This window comes from Oncorhynchus tshawytscha, linkage group LG09 (genome assembly GCF_018296145.1).
Source record: "Oncorhynchus tshawytscha isolate Ot180627B linkage group LG09, Otsh_v2.0, whole genome shotgun sequence".
NCBI lineage: Eukaryota > Metazoa > Chordata > Actinopteri > Salmoniformes > Salmonidae > Oncorhynchus > Oncorhynchus tshawytscha.
This window is the reverse complement of record NC_056437.1, coordinates 15,602,084-15,615,777: the sequence shown is the minus strand read 5'-3', so window position 1 is coordinate 15,615,777 and position 13,694 is coordinate 15,602,084. Positions and strand designations below refer to the sequence as shown.

At 41.8% G+C, this 13,694-nt stretch overlaps 1 protein-coding gene across 1 annotated transcript; it reads right to left on the bottom strand.

Moving 5' to 3' along the window:
- Positions 1-8,179: 8,179 nt before the first annotated feature.
- Positions 8,180-13,387, bottom strand: LOC121847141 (zinc finger and SCAN domain-containing protein 2-like). Its single transcript, XM_042326593.1, has 2 exons — positions 12,539-13,387; positions 8,180-10,384 (listed from the first exon to the last, which is right to left on the bottom strand). Exons 1-2 carry the CDS (start codon positions 12,711-12,713, stop codon positions 9,441-9,443), a joined length of 1,119 nt encoding a protein of 372 aa, XP_042182527.1. The 5' UTR covers positions 12,714-13,387; the 3' UTR covers positions 8,180-9,440.
- Positions 13,388-13,694: the final 307 nt, after the last annotated feature.

Genomic DNA, 13,694 nt, shown 5'->3' with positions numbered 1-13,694 from the left:
GTAAGCCTAGGAACTTGAAGTTATTGACGTCTCCACAACAGACCCGTTGATGAGGATGAGGGCATATCCAGCCTGGTTCCTCCTGCAGTCCACAATCAGCTCCTTTGTTTTGCTGACATTGAGGGAAAGGTTGTTAACCTGGCACCACGCCGTCAGAATGCCTACCGCCTCCATGTAGGCCGTCTCGTCATTGTTGATAATCAGGCCTACTACTGTCGTATTGTCCGCGAACTTGATGATGGAGTTGGAACTGTTGTGAGGCCACGCAGTTGTGGGTATACAGGGAATACAAGAGGGGACTGAGGGGGCACCCTTGTGGGGCCCCGGTGTTGAAAATCAGTGTCGAGGAGGTAATGTTGCCTACCTTCACCACATGAATAAATGTGATGATAGGGGTGAAACTAACCTATGAAAACACATGTATTATTTGGGGTATTATCTTTTATCAGATCTAATGTGTTATATTCTCCAACATTAATTTCACATTTCCACAAACTTCAAAGTGTTTCCTTTCAAATAGTATCAAGAATATGCATATGCTTGCTTCAGGTCCTGAGCTACAGGCAGTTAGATTTGGGTATGTCATTTTAGGCAGAAATTGAATAAAGGGTCTGATCCTGAAGAGGTTTTAAACTGTCAGGCCACTTTTTTATATACAGTACTAGCCACTCTTTGCCTTGATGACAGCTTTGCACACTCTTGGCATTCTCTCAACCAGTTTCACCTGGAATGCTTTTCCAACAGTCTTGAAGGAGTTCCCATATATGCTTAGCACTTGTTGGCTGCTTTTCCTTCACTCCGCGGTCCAACTCATCCCAAACTATCTCAATTGTGTTGAGGTCGGTGATTGTGGAGGCCAGGTCATCTGATGCAGCATTCCATAACTCTTCTTCTTGGTTAAATAGCCCGTACACAGCCTGGAGGTGTGTTGGGTCATTGTCCTGTTGAAAAACAAACCAGATGGGATGGCGTATCGCTGCAGAATGCTGTGGTAGCCACGCTGGTTAAGTGTGCCTTGAATTCTAAATAAATACAGATACACAGATACTGTAGTGTCACCAGCAAAGCACCCCACACATCCTCCTCCATGCTTCATGGTGGGAACCACACGTGGAGATAATCCGTGCGTCTCACAAAGACACGGCAGTTGGAACCAAAAATCACAAATTTGGACTCATCAGACAAAAGGACAGATTTCCACCGGTCTAATGTCCATTGCACGTGTTTCTTGGCCAAAGCAATTCTCTTCTTATTGGTGTCCTTTATCAGTGTTTTCTTTGCAGCAATTCAACCACAAAGGCCTGATTCACGCAGTCTCCTCTGAACAGTTGATGTTGTAGATGTCTGTTACTTGAACTCTGTGAAGCATTTATTTGGATTGCAATTTCTGAAGCTGGTAACTCTAATGAACTTATCCTCTGCAGCAGAGGTAACTCTGGGTCTTCCTTTCCTGCGGTGGTCCTCATAAGTGCCAGTTTCATCATAGAGCTTGGCGGTTTTTGCGACTGCACTTGAAGAAACTTTAAAAGTTCTTGAAATTTTCCAGATTGATTGACCTTCATGTCTTAAAGTAATGATGGACTGTCATTCTTTTTGCTTATTTGAGCTGTTCTTGTCGTAATATTGACTTGGTCTTTTACCAAATAGGGCTATCTTCTGTATACCACCCGACCTTGTCACAACACAACTGATTTGCTCAAACGCATTAAGATAAAAATGACCATGACCATGACAACCTCATGAAGCTGGTTGAGAGAATGCAAAGTGTTCAAAGCTGTCAGCAAGTAAAGGGTGGATACTTTGAAGAATCTCAAATATATAATATATTTTGAATTGTTTTACACTTTTTCAGTTACTACATGACTCCATGTGTTATTTAATATTTTTGATATAGTCACCATTGATCTACAATGTATAAAATAGTAAAAAATGAAAAACCCTGGAATGAGTAGGTGTCCAAACTTTTGACTGGTACTGTATATACACTACCGTTCAAAAGTTTGGGGGTCACTTAGAAAAGTCCTTGTTTTCCATGAAATGAGTTGCAAAATGAATAGGAAATATAGTCAAGACATTGACAAGGTTATAGATAATAATTTTTAATTGAAATAGTAATTATTTCCTTCAAACTTGTTTTTTGTCAAAGAATCATCCATTTGCATTTCCATGGTCATTGTCCTGTTGTAGGAGGAAATTGGCTGCAATTAAGCGCCGTCCATAGGGTATGGCATGCCGTTGCAAAATGGAGTGATAGCTTTCCAAGATCCCTTTTAGCCTGTACAAATCTCCCACTCTACCAGCACCAGACAATCACATTGCCTCCACCATGCTTGACAGATGGCGTCAAGCACTCCTCCAGCATCTTTTCATTTTTTCTGCATCTCATGAATGTTCTTTGTGATCCGAACACCTCAAACTTAGATTCTTCTGTCCATAACACTTTTTTCCAATCTTCCTCTGCCCAGTGTCTGTGTTTTTGCCCATCTTAATCTTTTATTTTTATTGGCCAGTCTGAGATATGGCTTTTTCTTTGTAACTCTGGCTAGAAGGCCATTTAATGAACTATTTAATGAAGCTGCCAGTTGAGGACTTGTGAGGTGTCTGTTTCTCAAACTAGACACTAATGTACTTGTCCTCTTGCTCAGGTGTACACCGGGGCCTCCTCCTACTCTTTCTACTCTGGTTAGAGCCAGTTTGCACTGTTCTGTGAAGGGAGTAGTACACAGCGTTGTGCGAGATCTTCAGTTTCTTGGCAATTTCTCGCATGGAATAGCCTTCATTTCTCAGAACAAGAATAGACTGACGTGTTTCAGAAGAAAGTCCTTTGTTTCTGGGCATTTTGAGCCTGTAATCAAACCCACAAATGCTGATGTTCCAGATACTCAACTAGTCTGAAGGCCAGTTTTATTGCTTCTTTAATAAGCACAACAGTTTTCAGCTGTGCTAACATAATTGCAAAAGGTTTTTATAATGATCAATTATCCTTTTAAAATGATAAACTTGGATTAGCTATCACAACGTGCTATTGAAACATAGGAGTGATGGTTGCTGATAACGGGCCTCTGTACGCCTATATTCCATTTCAAAATCAGCCGTTTGTTAATGTTGTAAATGACTATTATAGCTGCAATGTCTACACTGTATTTCTGATAAATTTTGTTATTTTAAAATGGACAAAAAAAATGCTTTTGTTTAAAAAACAAGGATATTTCTAAGTGGCCGCAAACTTTTGAATGGTAGTGTACATATAAACTCAGCAAAAAAAGAAACGTTTTTCAGGACCCTTTCAAAGATACTTGGATTTTTACAAATTAACTTCACAGATCTTCATTGTAAAGGGTTTAAACACCGTTAAACACCATGTTCAATGAACCATAAACAATTAATGAACATTAAGACACTAACAGCTTACAGATGGTAGGCAATTAAGGTCACAGTTATGAAAACTTAGGACACTAAAGAGGCCTTTCTACTGACCCTGACTCTGCCTAGGGTACCTGCTCATCTGGATGAGCGTGCCTTGGGCCTGCTGCAAGGAGGCATGAGGACTGCAGATGTGGCCAGGGCAATAAATTGCAATGTCCGTACTGTGAGACGCCTAAGACAATGCTACAGGGAGACAGGACAGACAGCTGATCATCCTCGCAGTGGCAGACCACGTGTAACAACACCTACACAGGATCGGTACATCCGAACATCACACCTGCGGAACAGATACAGGATGGCAACAACAACTGCCCGAGTTACACCAGGAACGCACAATCCCTCCATCAGTGCTCAGACTGTGCTCAATAGGCTGAGAGAGGCTGGATTGAGGGCTTGTAGGCAGGTCCTCACCAGACATCACCTATAGGCACAAACTCACCATCACTGGACCAGACAGGACTGGCAAAAAGGGCTTTCACTGACGAGTCGCAGTTTTGTCTCACCTGGGGTGATGGTCGGATTCGCGTTTATCGTCGAAGGAATGAGCGTTACACCGAGGTTTGTACTCTGGAGCGGGATCGATTTGGAGGTGTAGAGCCCGTCATGGTCTGGGGCGGTGTGTCACAGCATCATCGGACTGAGCTTGTTGTCATTGCAGGCAATCTCAACGCTGTGCGTTACAGGGAAGACATCCTCCTCCATCATGTGGTACCCTTCCTTCAGGCTCATCCTGACATGACCCTCAATCCCATTGAGCACGTCTGGGACCTGTTGGATCAGAGGGTGAGGGCTAGGCCATTCCCCTCAGAAATGTCCGGGAACTTGCAGGTGCCGTGGTGGAAGAATGGGGTAACATCTCACAGCAATAACTGGCAAATCTGGTGCAGTCCATGAGGAGGCGATGCACTGCAGTACTTAATGCAGCTGGTGGCCACACCAGATATTGGCTGTTACTTTAGATTTTGACTCCCAGATATTCCATTTCTGTTAGTCACAAGTCTGTGGAACTTGTTCAGTTTGTCTGTTGTTGAGTCTTATGTTCATACAAATATTTAGAAGAAAAAGAAACACACACCTATTTAGGCGAGGTGCTGGCTAGCGGAGAAAACTTGAAAATTAAAGAGAGCCGCACACTCTAGGAGCTCAGATGCAAAAATTGAATTACCAAGTTCACAGCCAAGCGGTCTTCATCAGGGTATAATCAAACACTGCGGGATGACTGGTTTATGTAGTGTCAAAAGACACAGGTGTCTGTAATCATGGCCAAGAGTGGCCTAATATCATTGGTTAATTATCAAATATTAAAATGGAATACAAAGAACAGCATACAAACAACAAATGGGTAGCATATGATCATAAATTCATTTGACTACAAAAGCTTACAAACAATTACAATGGCAAAGTCACAATAATGGCTTCAGATCAAAGTCTACGTTGAGACCGAAAGGAGCAAGGGTCTTTAAGTTAAAGATCCAGGCAGCCTCTCGTTTTAACAATAAATTATCAATGTCACCCCCTCTCCTAGGGAGGGTGACATGTTTGATGCCAATACAAATATTTACACGTTAAGATTGCTGAAAATAAATGCAGTTGACAGTGAGGCCGTTTCTTTTTTTGCTGAGTTTATATGGGGGGCAAGCAAAAACATACAGTACATAGACTAAATAGACAACTTAACATTTATATAAATACATTTCCACAAACAAATGACATCACACTTGCTCAGACCCACATGTTCCCAACCGTATCCACACCCAACTTTGTTTCTAATGCTTGTAAGACTCAGCCCCATATGACTTCATATTGTGTTGTTTGTCTGTAGCCAGATTTTTTTCTCCAATATTTAAATAATAAAGCATTTGATTCTTCCATTCTCTTAACATGGGTGTATCATTTGACTTCCAATATTTAAGTAATAGCGTCTTCAATATAAGTGCTGAAAAAAAATATTGTTCAACCCATTGGGTATCTCACGGCACCTCCCTATTCCCCATCTTGAAATATACAGATAGATGAAGAAATATACAGATAGATGAATAAAAGTAAACTTATATTGTAAAATGTTTGACAGCCAGCTTTCTAACTCTGATAGGTCACTCTTTAAGGTCCACAGAATGAGCAGTGATGCTCCTTGGGTTGAAAACTCTGTTGATTTTGAAAGTAAAAGTGCTCCTGAGTGGAATGGGCCCCCCTTTACTGCAACACAATGTGCAGGCAATTAAATACAGTGCCTTCAGAAAGTAATCACATCCCTTGAATTTTTCCACATTTTGTTGTGTTACAGCCTGAATTTAAAATGGATTACATTTATGTTTTTGGTCACTGGCCTACACACAATATCCCAAAATGTGAAAGTGGAATTATGTTTTTGAACATTTAAAAAATATATAATTACAAATGAAAAGCTGAAATGTTTTGAGTCAAGTATTCAACCCCTTCGTTATGACCAGCTTAAATAAGTTAATGAGTAAAAATGTGCTTAACAAGTCACATAAGTTGCATGGACTCACTCAGTTTGCAATAATAGTGTTTAACATGACTTTTGAATGACTACCTCCTCTCTGTACCACACACATACAGATAATTGTAAGGTCCCTCAGTCAAGCAGTGAATTTCAAACACAGATTCAACCACAAAGACCAGGGAGGCTTTCCAATGCCTTTTAAAGAAGGGCACCTGTTAGATGGGTAAAAAAACAGAGGAGACATTGAATATCCCTTTGAGCATGCTGAAGTTATTAATTTTCACTGTGGATGGTGTATCAATACACAACTAGTGGTTAGAGCGTTAGACTAGTAACCGAAAGGTTGCAAGATTGAATCCCCGAGCTGACAAGGTAAAAAATATGTTGTTCTGCCCCTGAACAAGGCAGTTAACCCATTGTTCCGAGGCAGTCATTGAAAATAAGAATTTGTTCTTTATTTAACTAGGCAAGTCAGTTTGGGTAAAATATATATTTTTAAACACCCACCCAGATGCAGGCGTCCTTCCTAGCTCAGTTGATGGAGAGGAAGAAAACTGCTCAGGGATTTCACCATGAGGCCAATGGTGACTTTAAAACAGTTACATAGTTTAATGGCTGTGATATGAGAACTGAGGATGGATCAACAACATTGTAGTTACTCCACAATACTAACCTAATTGACAGAGTGAAAGCAAGAAAGTCTGTACAGGATAAAACATATTCCAAAACATGCATCCTGTTTACAACAAGGCACTAAAGTAATACTGAAAAAAAAATGTGTCAAAGCAATTCAATTTTTGTCCTGAATACAAAGTGTTGTAATCAGTAATATGTTGGCAAATCCAATACCACTCTCCATATCTTCTAGCATACTGGTGGCCGCATCATGTTATGGGTATGCTTCTAATTGTTAAGGGCTGGGGAGTTTTTCAGAATAAAAAAATAGACGGAATGGAGCTAAGCACAGGCAAAATCCTAGAGGAAAACCTGGTTCAGTCTGCTTTCCACCAGACACTGGGAGATGAATTCATCTTTCAGCAGGACAATAACCTAAATCACAAGGCCAAATCTACACTGAAGTTTCACTGCAGTGGGCTAAATCAGGGTCACAGAGTGGTTATTGGTAGTCTGAAACAAATATACTTTGAAACAAGAGTATACACCTCACTACACATGGTTATGTCCTTTAAAAAAAGAAGACACCTGTACCAAGTCAGATATAGAATTGAGATGCATTACATTTTGAGTTTGTGTCCCAATATTACACTTTATAGACATCACAGAAGACTGAAATAACAAAACTGTGACATAAAAACACAGGATTTTCGTTGTAAAATAAAAATCTTTATTAATTATTCATTATTTATTATTATTATGCAAAATATTAATACGATTGTAGCCATGAGGCCAAAGAGGGCTCTTTTGGTCACTGAATGCAGGAAAGGGCTAGGAAAGGGCTACATCTACATCTCGGAAAGGGCTACATCTACTTAAATCACATCTACTTAAATGATATGGCAAGAACTGAAAATGGTTGTCTAACAATGATCAACAACCAATTGTTGCACAATCCAGGTGTGGAAAGCTCTTAGAGACTCACAGCTGTAAATGCTGCCAAAAGGTGCTTCTACAAAGTATTGATTCAGGGGTGTGAATACTTATGTAAATTTGATCTGTATTTCATTTTCAATACATTTGCAAAAATGTCTAAAAACATGTTTTCAATTTGTCATTATGGGGTATTGTGTGTAGATGTGTAAGAAAAAACATGATTTAATCCATTTCGAAGTCAGGCTGTAACACAACTATATGTTATGAACGTTATGCGGTTCGTTGGGCCAACAGGATTGAGGGTATGAGATGTCATTTTGAATTATCATGTAATAATCTTCTCAAACTAAGGCCATTTGATGTGTTTAACTTTAGAATACATCACATAATGAGGTATGAAGCAATTTGAATGGTAATGACATCTTTATGAGCCCACCTTGGGGGGGGGGGTCAAAGGTCATACATGTATACATTTGGGTGTATATCGAGCCAGAATGAACAGTATTGGAGTGTGCTCTATTGCATGGTACCCTAGTAACCACACCAAGTTCACACAGAACAGGAGACCCATTGGGGAAGTTTTTTGTTGTTGCTATAGCGTCATCATAGATTCTGAATGTATGCATAAACTTACCAATAGCTCTGTTTCTGGGTTTCAGGCTGTTGCTTGGCAACCTGTGAGGGCATTGAAACCTGTAACACTTTTGTGAAGGAGAAATAATTAAAGTATATGCCATCTAGTGTTCAAACATGGTTTTATAACAACATTGGTGAGGATGGGCTGTCTGTAACAATAGTCCCACTAGTCACTCCAGCTAACATTGACCTGATGTGTTTTTCTCAAACATTTCTCAAACATTCAGAAGTAAATGTTCCCACAAATGCTTAATCAATTTGACAGAGAAAGTTTGTTTGCAAGGAGACCAACCAGCTCCAATTGAAACATAGTTAGTGTAACCTAGTGATACATGAGGAGATGCATTCAAGTCTTTTCATAGCATTGTATTAGAGCAGCTCTCTTAACTCAATGCAGACATGAGGTGCCTCAGTCTGCAAAACATCATACATTCTATAGTCCTCTAGTATTACAATAATACACTATATTGTCAAAAGTATGGGGACACCTGCTAGTCGAACATCTAATTCGAAAATCTTGGGCATTAAGATGAAGTTGGTCCCCCTTTGCTGCTATAACAGACTCCACTCTGCTGGGGAGGCTTTCCACAGCCACAAACCATTATTAATCATCCACCAAACTTTACAGTTGGCACTATGCATTCGGGCAGGTAGCGTTCTGCTGGCATCCGCCAAACTCAGATTCGTCTGTTGGACTGCCAGATGGTGAAGCGTGATTCATTATGCTAGAGAACACGATCCCACTGCTCCAGAGTCCAATGGTGGCGAGCTTCACACCAGTCCAGCCCACACTTGGCTTTGCGCATGGTGATCTTGGGCTTGTGTGCGGTTGCTCAGCCATGGAAACCCATTTAATGAAGAAGCTTTCGACGAACAGTTCTTGTGCTGACGTTACATCCAGAGTTTGGAACTTGGTAGTGAGTGTTGCAGACAAGGACAAGCGTTTTTACGCACTCTGTGCTTCAGCACTCAACGGTCCTGTTCTGTGAGCTTGTATGGCCTACCGCGTCGCGGCTGAGCCATTGTTGCTCCTATACTTTTCCATTTCACAATAACTGCACTTACAGTTGACTGGGGCAGCTCTAAAAATTTGACAAACTGACTTGCTGGAAAGGTGGCATCTTATGATGGTGTCAACTAAAAGTACACTTTATACACCTGTCAGCAACGGGATTGGCTGAAATAGCCAAATCCACTAATTTGAAGGGGTGTCCACATATTTTGCCATGTAGGGTACGTAGAATTAGTAGCATTGAAGAGAAGTAATGTTTTTCCCTTTCTCTTCCTAAAAGCTGGGCACTGTGAGAACCGAAAGCTCTGTCTATCCCCTCATGGGGTCTTTCCACTCCAAGGCATCGTTCTCCTACCTTCCTCGGGTGTGAGTTCTGAGGTGTCCTTTGATCTGGCTGGACTGACTGAACCCTTTTCCACAGACAGGACAGGAGTAGGGTTTCTCCCCTGTGTGGACCCTCAGGTGGGTCTTCAGATGGGTAGACCGGTTGAAGCGTTTACCACACACGTGGCAGCGGTACGGTCTCTCTCCCGTGTGAATGCGTTGATGCTCCCTGAACCTGCCTGAGTAGCTGAAACTCTTGCCACACACACCACAGTGGAAGGGCTTCTCCTTATTGTGAGAACACAGGTGGACCTTGAGGTAACTGGTAGAGGTGAATGACTTCCAACAGACTGTGCAGAGGATTTGCCTGTGACTAGTGTTACCACTGTGTGGTTCTGTGTGGGATAGCATGTGTGCCTTCAGTTGGGATAGCTCACAGAACACGGCTCCACACTGAGTACATGAGTGTGACTGTGTGTCCTCCTCTGGTCTCCTTTCTGGATCTCTCTGAACATCAGGTACACTTTCAGTGTTCTCACTCTGTGTTCTAGAACAGTCTGGATTTACTGCAGAGAGGGGCTGAGACTGAGGGGAGTCACTGGTTGGTTCTGATAGTGATACTCCATAGCCCTCTCCATCAGGTTCTGTTTTGATCTGTCCAGTTGTGTTGGTCAGTAGAGAGTACTTCTCTCTGTTCTCCACAGTTTGGAGAAGATGTGTGGGCTGAGGTGGCTCCTGATCACAGTCACTTTTCACACAGGGAGGAATGGTTATGGAGTCTTCTTTGGTATCAGCCTCCGGCCCTTGAATCTGCTCTTCCTCCTGATGGGTCCTGAGTTCACCCTGTTCCTCTTTAATCTGTATGTGCTCTGTGTCCCTCTGGCCCAGACTGGGGCTCCACTCCTGCTCACAGCGCTGTTGCTCAGGGGGAGTTTGCTGCTCTGAGACCCAAGAGACAATGGGCTGAGGAGCTGGGGAAGGAAGACAATACTTGACGTCAATGAAAGTAATGACAGTTGTTGACGCTTGATTGACAAGACCACCATTGAGTTAGCTAGCTTGTTCTGGGAATGGAATATCTATGTCTCTGGCTGAATCCCATATCACGCCTTCCCCCAGGCTATATCAGATATGTTTCTTATTTCTTTGCACAGGAAAAATGTTGCCTTTTCATAAACACATTTCATGCCATTCTTCTACACTTAATATGACTGGATACAAACAGATGAATAATAGGGAGACCCAAATACAATATGACACCCATCTAACCTGGAGAAGGATATTATTGTCAGAAAATACAATATGAAGTGGCACTAAAGCAACAATGATAAAGAGTGAATATGCAAACTCACCGGAGATGTTGCCGATGCTCTCCGTTGGTGCCAATAAGATAGGCTATACTGTTCGCTCAATTAAGTTGAATTTTGATAACTAAAAGACAGATTAGAGTCTTTTCATTGTCTTCTCTTTACATCAATAGCCATTTGCTTTCCAAACTGTTTTCCGGCAATTGTATTTTGAAATATTGTGTGATATGCCTAGCTGGACTTTTCTACTTTTTACTGACAGTTGCAACTCAACAATCATCTATTTGGTATTTGCCGCCCACGATGCCTGAATTGGGGGCCCTTCCAAACGTAGGCAATGTGATTTAAAACAATCCACAGGTTTTCTTTTTTTTACAGAAGCTAATGAACGTCTGCGGCCAAAACATGCTTCCTGGTGTAGTAGCCTATTTTGAATGATTTTAGGCTAATTATGCTATATAATTTTAAAAATTGAATTAAAAAATTGAGGCTACTTTAGCCTAATGGACACGGTAGACACTAGCTAGTGGGCATAGGTGCCAACTAGCTAGCTAGTGTGTACCAGCTACACTATTTGACCAAAAGTATGTGGAACCTGCTCGTCGAACATCTCATTCCAAAATCATGGGCATTAATATGGACTTGGTCCCACCTTTGCTGCTATAACAGCCTCCACTCTTCTGGGAAGGCCCTCCACTAGATGTTGGAACATTGTGCGTGGACTTGCTTCCATTCAGCCACAAGAGCATTAGTTCGTTTCGGGCACTGATGTTTGGCTATTAGGCCTGGCTCGCATTCGGTGTTCCAATTCATCCCAAAGGTGTTCAATGGGGTTGAGGTCAGGGTTTTGTGCAGGCCAGTCAAGTTCTTCCACACTCATTTTACTGCCAATGTCTGTCTACGGAGATTGTATGGCTGTGTGCGCGATTTTATAAACCTGTCAGCAACGGGTGTGGCTGAAATAGCAGAATCCACTCATTTGAATGTGTCCACATTCTTTTGCATATATAGCGTAGCTAGAGTAATGGTTGAGGGCGTGGTATGTAGTGAAGTAATGCTAATGAACGTCGTACTGTTACAAGTACCCTCAATGGCAGTGGGCACGGTGTGTAGTTACTGCAGTCAGCAGATAGATCTGATTGCAATTTCACAAAAAAGAATGGAGAGGTGTGCCTAATTATGTGATGTACATTTGACACATGTAAATGATGAAATACCTCCTAAATGTATTGTTAAACTGTTACTGAGGTTTATCTATTTTGAGGTATTCTCTTTGTATTTACATTTTCTGGTGTATTTCCTGTGTGATATTGTTTTGTAATTGTAAGATGCCAGGCACCCCTGCATGGGCCTCCATTTTAAAATAAATAAAGTATAATCTCGTTAATAAAAGAACATGAAATTCAAATTATTTAAAAGTGTTACATGAATTGCATCATTCAAGTCACGAAGTGTCCCGAAGTTAACGGGTTTATTGATCCCCGAGCCACATTCTGGAAGTCAACCTCTAAACTGTGTCAGCAAAACGTGACAACGGAGAGTCCTCCGAACGAGTTGGTAGGAGCGAGGGATGGTGTGGGAGTCAACGCTCTCCGCCGGGTTGAAGGGCAGCTAATGTTTCCGGTTGTCAAGGATACAGTATTTTCAACCTAACTTCCGATTTCTCCGGAAAATTCGAATTTGGGGACTCCGCTCAGGCTGCTACATTTGGTTAGGGTTTCACGGTCTCCCTCTGCCCTACTGAGTAAAATACAATATAACACGTTTCTAGCTATCTAGATATTTCGTGTAAATGGGAAGTGCAGTAGTCTTACATACCAGGTAGGACCGGTGTGATCAAGTGTCGTTTCAGGTATTGGTTTTCTCTCTTCGTCCGAGCTATTTCTTCCTGGTACTCGGAGATCGTGTCTCCGACCACTCCAAGTATCTCCTCCGCAGCTTGCATCAAACGCTCAGTTAGATACACATTCAGATATTGTAATTTAGTCATCATTGGACTATTATATGGGGCAAAATATATTCCTGAAATACACGTAGATAACTAGACCACTGTGAAGGCAAGAATAACTAAGTACTTCCGGGTCACGAGTTTAAAAACAATCTTTCAGAATATGAGTTCCGACCTGTATGCTTTGTAAACGAATAATTAGGGCGAAGATAGAAAATATGCACAATTACATATTTTATACTAGTTATCATATCAATAATAATTACAAGTATTTATATGCGATTTATTATTATTTCAAGGCTTAAATGGTCAACAAAGGGTGCATTCTACTCAGGAGCACTTCTAGTATCCAAATCCAGAGTTTACAGCCAGAGGAGCGTGCGACTTACAGTAGTGAGTGCATACGTTTGAATATTTGTTTCGTACTGGTCCCCCGTGGGAATCGAACCCACCACCCTGCCGCTGCAGGGGCCATGCTCTACCAACAGAGCTACACGTTGCTGCTCAATTTGCAGCCCTTAAAAAGAGTGACCTATCAGCTGAATAACAATAAATACCTATTGCACCATATATAATTTTCTGTAAATTGTGTCACAGTAAAAGGGAGGGTCCATTCTACTCAAGAGCACTTGTTTCCAAATCCAGAGTTTACAACCAGAGGAGCGTTGATGCTCGGCACTTAGTGTCAATCAGGTGTTGAAACAATAAAGCCATCCCTGTGGGGGCTGTGCTTTGGCAAAGTGGGTGGGGTTATATCCTTCCTGTTTGTCCCTGTCTGGGGGTGTCCTCGGATGGGGCCACAGTGTCTCCTGACCCCTCCTGTATTTATGCTGCAGTAGTTAATGTGTCGGGGGGCTAGGGTCAGTTTGTTATATCTGGAGTACCTCTCCTGTCCTATTCGGTGTCCTGTGTGAATCTATGTGTGCGTTCTCTAATTCTCTCTTTCTCTCTTTCTCTCTCTCGGAGGACCTGAGCCCTAGGACCATGCCCCAGGACTACCTGACATGACTCCTTGCTGTCCCCAGT